General features: G+C 43.2%; 1 protein-coding gene across 1 annotated transcript in view; it reads right to left on the bottom strand.

Annotated features, from left to right (window-relative positions):
• LOC308318165 (uncharacterized protein) overlaps window positions 1-9,717 on the bottom strand; it is a 54,539-nt gene that overhangs the window by 23,529 nt on the left and 21,293 nt on the right. Inside the window, exon 9 of the mRNA XM_080767593.1 lies at window positions 9,476-9,529. Coding sequence (XP_080623719.1) covers window positions 9,476-9,529 — 54 coding nt within the window. The remainder of the gene's footprint in view (window positions 1-9,475; window positions 9,530-9,717) is intronic.

Genomic DNA, 9,717 nt, shown 5'->3' with positions numbered 1-9,717 from the left:
AAGTGTCCTGCTCAGGGACACTGACTTAACCAGACAACACGAAGCCTGGAGTAGCCGAGGACTGACCCGAGGGCTTTCTGATCACCAGATGGCCACTCTATTGTACCTCCTGAGCCACTGCCGTCCAATTGATCTGATTAAACACATGAACCCTAGTGTCCATACATTCTGAGAATGTCATAACAGGAAATATGCGAACAGTGGCCGAAAAAAGCAGCTCTACAAGCTCACAGCCCACATGTTGTGAGGTTGTTGAGCAGCTATTGTATTTGTATAATAGGATTAAGTGGCTAACCACTTAAACCCTAGCGTCCCCATTCTGGGGAAAACATTAATCAAAAGTAAGAGATCCAAAAGCTTACAAGTTACAACGCATTGTGAGCGGATACTTTCACAAACAACTCTGTGGGATCATGCCAGTCAACACATTATAATAACTTAAGAGTTTAAGTGGTTCAAGTCCCCCCAGCAGACACATTATCGTTGCTGTCGGGTACACCATTCTGCTTTAAAGAGTACAATGCATGGACCTATTGCTGTGGTTCTCTCTGCACTGCAAATAAGTAAAACCAACACCCAGGATTTTACTGTGTGAGTAGTTGGCTTGTTCTCAGCATCAAACACTATCACACCTTCAATCAAGCCCTCAGAATGGCTGGGCAACGTTGGAGCCGTCTGCTCAAAACCTGGTACTGCAGGTGGGCTGGGCCCCCGGTTAAATTTAAACCTGGTACTGCAGGTGGGCTAGGCCCCCGGTTAAATTTAAACCTGGTACTGCAGGTGGGCTAGGCCCCCGGTTAAATTTATGAAAAATGTATTTGTGACGTAGACGTGACGCAGCGGTACCACAAGAACAGCGCGAGGGGTACGACGATAGGAGCCAACCAATCATATCAACACTCAAGGGGTACTACCCGGAAGACTTTGTCGTTCTTCTATGGCTTCAAAACGCCACTGAGCAACTTCCATTGAAGTGATTAGCAGGAGGCGATATATTATAACTATATGCCTTCAACACGTGGGTGCGTGCACACACACACAAACACACACACACTTCAGCAGGTGCATTGTACATTTGAGGCACCATGTGGGCATGCGCCTCCTTATCTGTCCTGCAAGGGCGGAGATCAAACCTCCTGCTGTCGAGGCGCGGAGAGAGACAGCGGGACAGAGAAGAAACGTGGGGGAAAGAGAAGAGAAGGAGAAAGAATGGAGAGCAGAGAGAAAGAAAAAGAGAGAGGGAAGGAAAGAAAGAGGAGAAAGAGAGAGAAAGAGAGAGGGAGAGAGGAGATAAATAGATAAAGAGAGAAGCGAGAGAAAGAAGACAGACGGCTGTTAGCTCTATTCATTATTTATGAAGGGCAGAGACCAGATGGAGAGGCACCTCTGGCAAATCAAACGTTTAGCTAACACACACACTCAAACACTCACGCACGCGCATGCACACACACACACACACACACACACACACACACACACACACACACCGCCACGCTCAATTCACCATTACCACACCACACACTGTGAGGACAGCTTGCCTGGGGAATCTTATTTATTCCTCCATGCACCTCTCCCATTTAATTCTCCAGCGTACCAATCACAGCGTTACCAGAATAATAACCATTATGTGTGTTTGTATGGTTCCCTGGTCCTCTGTTGACTCTTGGTAGTCTCAGAACACCACTAACTACCTAACCGGATGTTCACTCCATGTGCCCAACAGTCTATAGGGGCCCCATTTTCGCCAAGCTATACCCCTTATGTCTAAACTTCTTTGCCTTTTTTATTTTTTACTATTTTGAAAATATTAAAAAATTATTCAACCAGCCGATCTACATCGACACGTTGTGAGCTTGTAGATTGGCTATTTGAACTATTCAAAAAATATTTTCAAAATAGTCAAAAAGGGATGCACGTCCGGTTTGGGCGTCCATGTTAGATGCTAAATAATCAGCGTTAATGCTAGCGAGCTAAAATGAGGCCATCCTTGAAAGCGCCAATGTTCTAATCGGGATCAACGGACAATCAGAAAAGACCTCCGAACATTGTGCGTTTTGTCAAAACCATGTAGAGCTCCGTAGATTTAGAGTTATTCAGCTTTTTAGTCCGCCTGTAAAGAGGTGAACACTGCGCATGCGCGAAACCGGCCTAGGATCACTGAAGAAGGAAAGGCCAAGCAAGGGCACTTTGACACTAATTCTGGGGATCAAACTGGGAACCTCATGGCTGTCTACCCCTGACCCGGGCTCTGTTTGGTTCCATTTGCACACTCTCAGAGTTAAACCTTAAGGGTCCATTTGGAACCCCCTCAATGCTGTATATAATACCAACATTATATGCACATTTACATACACAGATGTCCTCTTTTTTTGCTCTTTTTCCACTCTTTTTTTTACGGTTTTAGTATTATTATTATTACCTATATGCTGCCGCATTGTCTGAAGGAAGCCAAACTAAAATAAGTTTTACTCTTATGTACCTGCAGTACACAAGGTGTAACAATAAAGAGAGCGAGAGAGAGAGAGCGAGAGACAGAGAGAGAGAGAGAGAGAGAGAGAGACAGACAGAAATACAAAAAGTGAGCCAGAGACATTGAGGTAGACAAACAGAGAGAGAGAGAACACAAAGTCTGTATGGAAAGTGAGAGAGAGAGTGCGAGATCAAACTGCCTTTCAAGGTGTCTTTGTTGGAACATGTCTTTGAAAAGTGCTTATGAAAGAGAGAACTCTAACTTCCCGCTGCACGACGTGGCACAGATGGATGTGATTAGACAGTTAATTAAGAACTTCAGAGGACACATGCACTTCTAAACACACCTGACAATGCAGACACACTTCAAAACACATGTGCATCATCAATCATTCATCCATCCACACATGCATACAATGTACAGTAAATGTGTGTACAGTATGTGCCTGTCAATATTATTGACTGGTAGTCGAGTCAGTCGACAGGCCTATACCTGAACGCACATCAGAGCTCCATATGGTGTTATGCAACAGTAACAAGAGGTTTGAAGAAGAAAATACTCTTTTTGGCTGTTTACAAGAAACAACAAGTTAGATGTTAAGAACTCATCTAATGCATTGAATACAGAATGATGATTCTGACATCTGAGAAAGACAGACAGACAGAAAAAGAGGCAGACAGACCGAGTGTGTGCGTGCGTGTGTTTCTGACATCATTAACATAAAAAGTAGGAGTGGAACGAGAGGAATGTGTGTGTGTGTGGGTGGGGGAGAGAGAGCTAGAGAGAGAGAGAGAGAGCGAGAGTGAGAGAGTGTGTATCTGATACCATTAAGAGACGGGGAGAGAGAGGAAGAGACAGGAAAGTGTGCAACATGACTAATGAGGAATAATTACATTTTTATGAAAGTACAGATTCAGAACTATACAATGAGTTAATATTTTTTTATATTGACCCACAGTTTTAGAGAGTCCCATACTGTATAAAATCAGAAACACCCTGAATGGTAAAATAGAGATTCACACTTTCTTTTCATGTACTAATGTCTGGTCCAAAGCCATCCCAGACGACACGGCATGACAATTAATGCAAGGTGAGAGATGTCTCCCTTTGTCTCAGCTGAGCTGCCCACAGGCAGGGTTGTGTTATTGTGACATTTTAACTTGATTTCAGGGTTTGAAAGGTATGATTTCCTTTGTTATACCCAAGGTATAATCCCCTTGTTAAAACCCTAACTGTATGAGAACGAACGATGGATTTTACAGCAATGGGCTGACGTAATAATGAGCAGCACTGGGAGGTCATGGAGCTTATGGAGGACCAGCGTGAATTGGTGTGTTCTACATTCTTGTCATACTGTGGGTTTCATCCTGGACTCCCAGGCAGTCATCACGCAACCACTGACATTGTTGCCCCAAGCATGAAATCATTAACCTCAAAGCAACAGTATGTACTATGTACAGTATGTGAGAGTGGTTCTCAAAGTTGGGTCCAAGTCCAACAAACCTCATTGTTCCTTGAGGGGCAATTTTAAGGTCGCGGACCCCCATATGAAAATATGTTGTGCCAGTGTTTTATTTTTTCTTTCTTTTTTGAGGGGCGCTAGCCCCTATATACATTCAGCTATTATTGTAGATTTTCCTTCTTACACAAAGCACAAATTCACATTGTCAATGAATGGAGAATTTACGTCATGTGTGGACGAGCAAATCGGCAATTTTTGACCTGTGTGTGTGTGTGTGTGTGTGTGTGTGTGTGTGTGTGTGTGACAGCTATGCGTCAGGATTAAAAGTTCAAAGACTGCTCTCAATCTGTCAGGTGAGGTGGGTGTGTAGGAGGAAGAGATAAGCCTGAGAGAGAGAGAGAGCGAGAGAGAGAGAGAGAGAGAGAGAGAGAGAGAGAGAGAGAGAGAGGCAAACAGCAGACAGCATGTTACTGTCCAGGTCTATAGCTATAGACTGTTCGTTTCCTGCTGGATGTCAGTGCTCACTGCCAATCTGGGAACCAGCTAACTCTCTTAACACTGCATGTAACTCTCAAACAGACTGTGTGTGTGTGTGTGTGTGTGTGTGTGTGTGTGTGTGTGTGTGTGTGTGTGTGTGTGTGTGTGTGTGTGCGCGCATATACCACAGAGCAGTAAAGATAAGACTTATGTTTGTGCATATGTATATGCAGCAAACACACACAGTCACACACAGCAGTGTGGCTCTGCAGAAGTGTTTAGCGACAGGCTGAGCTGTGGTATTATTCTTGGATCAGTAATAAGCCTGACGACACATCAAAGAGTGATCCATTGTGCACAGTGACCACAGTCCACATAGTGTGCTCCCAGTGAGCGCACGAGGCCCGGGTTCCAATCCGACCCCCGTCCTTTTTCGCATCTCTCTCCTTTTTCCCTGCTCTTGGTTTGCTGTCTCTCTTCACTCTCCTATCTAAGAAATAACGCATAAAAATGCAGAAAGAAATAACCAAAAAGACAGACTTTCTCTCGCACTCGCACGCACGTACGCACACACGCACACACGCACACACACACACACACACACACACACACACACACACACACACACACACACACACACACAAATCCCACACACTCCTACTATGCCGACTTAGTTTAGGAGGATCATCAGTTCTTGGGAGACAGATACGCTAGAAATGCAAAAGCCAGAGGAGCCAAGCAGCGCCAACGTCTTCCAGATTACACATTACACAGATCCATCCTAAAACCTGCCGAATTGACAGCCCAGTGTGAGGATTTTCAAATTGCAATCAGTGGAAGCAGAAGGAGTAAAGCTATACGAGGTTAAAATGAGTGACGCCAACCAGAGGAAAAACATGTCTCCTCTTTTATGCTAGTAAACTACGTGCAGTATAGACTGGAATTCAGACGAAGGCGCTCGTTCAGCGTTTGTCAAACCTCTGTCTGGCTTTCATCCTGTTTGAAAGGGCCTGTCGCGGCCACCGAGGCACCACGGCTTCTGATTGGTGGGCAGGGCGGGGCGGGACCGGTGGCTTTCAATGTAAAGGTCAGTGGGCGGGGGAGGGACAAAGCCTTCCAATGTAAAATTCTGAGTCACTTCCTGACTTGCCTACGTAATATGTGATGTTTGGAAGTCCGGTTCCAGCAGGATGATAGCCAGAGAGAGAAGCAAAGTGAAAAACAAAACAAAAACAATGAACAAGCGCCTCAGTCTGGGTTCCAGGTGACACATACAGTACAGTACTGTATGTGTGAATCGGTATTCGGTAGGGCAGTCCAAAATGCCTGATTTATATATCGATACACGACAGAAATATATATGGAGCTTTAATCTATATTTCAAAGACTAGTGTGACTAGTATGTTCAACAGCATTATGAGTAGTCTCCTGTGGGATGATATGAAACCGTAAACTAGACTAGTGTGTATGTTCAACAGCATTATGAGTTGTCTCCTGTGGGATGATATGAAACCGTAAACTAGACTAGTGTGTATGTTCAACAGCATTATGAGTGGTCTCCTGTGGGATGATATGAAACCGTAAACTAGACTAGTGTGTATGTTCAACAGCATTATGAGTTGTCTCCTGTGGGATGATATGAAACCGTAGTGTGTATGTTCAACAGCATTATGAGTTGTCTCCTGTGGGATGATATGAAACCGTAGTGTGTATGTTCAACAGCATTATGAGTTGTCTCCTGTGGGATGATATGAAACCGTAGTGTGTATGTTCAACAGCATTATGAGTTGTCTCCTGTGGGATGATATGAAACCGTAGTGTGTATGTTCAACAGCATTATGAGTTGTCTACTGTGGGATGATATGAAACCGTAAACTTGATGAAGATCCTTGGGAGCATACAAGATCTGATTTTTTTTAACTTGACTCTTTTTTCCATCACTTGAAATACACTCGGAATAGAATTGCGAGGATTATCCTTGAACTGAACGATATGAAACCGTCCCAACAAGGAAAAAATATTGTTGTTTTATAATCTACTTCTCTGATTAACCCCCTGAGCCATATTTTATATTTTGCCGTGCAATGGTGTCATGCAAAACGTTCACAACATGTGCAATGCATTTTGAGTGTAAAGACCAGGTTTGTCCAATCCATCCATCCATCAATCCTGTGAGGGACATTATAAAAGACATTCCTTTGATCAGAATGTAACAAGCATATTGCACAAGGCTGCAAACTGTTATAGAAATGAAGGACATTCCTTTGATTAGAATGTAACAAGCATATTGCGCAAGGCTGCAAGAAAGCTGGTAGAAAGAATGCTGCTCAGAGCTCCGTATGCAGCGCCATATGCTGCTTGTTTTACTTTTGTACCACTGAGATTGGACCACTGCAGCAGAACACTCAATTCAGGACGCTTGTCTCAAAGACTTCTCCTTCTATGGAGCTTTGCAGCCTTCTGTTTTAGCATGATTGATTTCATTTCATAGGGTTGTAACTATAGGGATGTCCCAATCACGTTGTTTGCTCCCGATCCGGTTCCGATCATTTGATTTTGACTATCTGCTGACACCGATTTTTCCCAATCCGATATTTATATTTTTATAGAAAAGTTATGCCATATCACAATGGCACAATATCCCAAATAATCACAGAAAATATCCAGTCTAATCTCATGATATGGATATAATATTGATACTAGGGATGTCCCGATCACGTTTTTTTGTGTGAAAATGAAAAAAAAGATTCCAGCCCTGAAAAAAAGTCTGCTTATTTGTTTGTGTCATCACTTCCAATTTCACTTGTTTGTCTTGTATGGAGTTCTCTCTCCTGAATGTTTTATTTTCTGTTAACGGTGTGCTATTGGTGTACTGTGAACCAATATTTATAAGGTCTACTGTCTTCAGCATTCCCTGACATCGATGATGATTTTTTAATGATGAGCCATGATTTTTCTTGATTTTATGACTGTTTGTCATGCTATTGGATGCTATTTATTTTAGTACATTTTTTAATTGACTTTATATTGCTGCTATTCTCTCGTTTTAGTGCATGGTGGCAACGATGGCTTTTTTCGATTTAATTATTCTATTAAAATAACTACCTAATTTGTCTTGTTTGCGGCTTTATGGTAGTAGAAGCACTTTGTGTTGTTATACGTACATAAAGTAATCTAAATTATCAGTATAGTAGTACTATCAACAGTACCAGTATAACTAACCTTACACAGCACAATCTTGAGTGTTAATTAAACTCTGTTAATTTAACAAAGGCTTTTACTGTGCAGTAGAAAGTATCATTCATATATTTGTGATATACTGTCCTTGGACTTTGAATGTGTTTATTAATTTTTTGACTTTTACTTGTATTCTTGTTCTGTTTCAGTGTTCTGGTAGTTTGTTGTTTTCCCAGTACATATTATTTTGTAGTATTTTTCTGTTATCTCCTGTCTGTCTTGTTTGCTGCTACCTGCCGTGTCTTTCCTGTCTGTCTTGTTTGCTGTTACCTGTCATGTAGTCTTGCGTAGCCAGACAACTATTCCACAATCTCCGTATGCTATAAGAGTCTGGACCTATAGCCCCCATGAGCTGAGTAACAGAATGCTATATACTGTAGAGTCTGGACCTATAGCCCCCATGAGCTGAGTAACAGAATGCTATATACTGTAGAGTCTGGACCTATAGCCCCCATGAGCTGAGTAACAGAATGCTATATACTGTAGAGTCTGGACCTATAGCCCCCATGAGCTGAGTAACAGAATGCTATATAGAGTCTGGACCTATAGCCCCCATGAGCTGAGTAACAGAATGCTATATACTGTAGAGTCTGGACCTATATATAGCCCCCATGAGCTGAGTAACGGAATGCTATATAGAGTCTGGACCTATAGCCCCCATGAGCTGAGTAACAGAATGCTATATAGAGTCTGGACCTATAGCCCCCATGAGCTGAGTAACAGAATGCTATATAGAGTCTGGACCTATAGCCCCCATGAGCTGAGTAACGGAATGCTATATAGAGTCTGGACCTATAGCCCCCATGAGCTGAGTAACAGAATGCTATATAGAGTCTGGACCTATAGCCCCCATGAGCTGAGTAACAGAATGCTATATAGAGTCTGGACCTATAGCCCCCATGAGCTGAGTAACGGAAGCTGCCATTTCCGTTCACAACAAGCTATATACTGTATGCTTAGATGTTTTCTATTCATATTAGGATAAATGTGCGTGACTGTAAAGACGAAACGGAAGTGGCGAGGAGGCTCCACTCCCGCTTTATAGTATACTCATGACAGCTCTTCCGTTGGCCCAGACTGTATGATGAAGCGTTTGGAAATTGCGGAGGCAACAGTCTGGTAACGCAAGACTACCTGTCGTGTCTCACCTCCCTGTATTATTGTAACCCCAGTCACTTGTGTTCTGTTTACCTGTTAAGGCTTATTCATAGTCTGGATTTTCGGTGATGAGGTGACCACCGCTCCGGTGGTGAGCTGACCACCGGAGCTGAAATAACGTTGCGCGGTGGTGAGTAAAAACAGAGAGAAGGGCTGGAGCGGTGGTTTGCTCTTCACCGCGGCTCGTGACGTCATGTTGTAGTTCGGTGGTCACCTAACCACCGAAAATCCAGACTATGTATGAGCCTTTAGCTTTAGCCTATCCCAGTGTGGATTGTCTGCTTCAGTTCACCTGTGTCTAGTTAGTCTTTGTCTATACTGTATGCCCCAGTGTGTTCACCACTTTGTCAATTCGTCGACATATATGATGTGGTTATAGTTCTAGTTTGTGTCTTCTAGTAGTATATTTGAAGTTCCTTGTTATGTTTTCCCAGTGTGGGTTTTGAGAATAAAACCTCTTGAACATTCACTTCTCTGCCTGTGCCAGTGTTGTACTGCAGTGGTTCTCAAAGTGGGGTCCAGATACCCTCAGGCTACATTGAAGGGGGTTCCAAATGCACTCTAACAGGTCTGTAACTCTGAGTTATGGGGTGGTCCTTGAAATTAACAACTTTGAGAATCACTGTTGCACGGTATTAGTCCTGTCTTAAGATGGGCTTTTCATCACTCACCTGCACAACCTCGTCATCCTCCTCCAGTAGACACTCCAACACATCCACTGCCATCTGACCGACAAAAGAGGAGAGTGAGAAAGAGACAGGGGGAATGAAGGGAAAAGACACAGACAGAGAGGAGTGAGAAAGAGACATGGGGAATGAATAGAGAAGACAGAGAGAGACAGACAGAGAGACCAGAAGAGAATCATAAAGAGAGGTAATTCGACAGAGGCAGGGAAACAGAGAAAAGCAGGAGA

The sequence above is a fragment of the Protomyctophum bolini genome, assembly GCF_963924005.1.
Source record: "Protomyctophum bolini genome assembly, chromosome: 7".
In the NCBI taxonomy this organism is placed as follows: domain Eukaryota; kingdom Metazoa; phylum Chordata; class Actinopteri; order Myctophiformes; family Myctophidae; genus Protomyctophum; species Protomyctophum bolini.
This window is presented reverse-complemented; position numbering and strand designations above follow the sequence as displayed.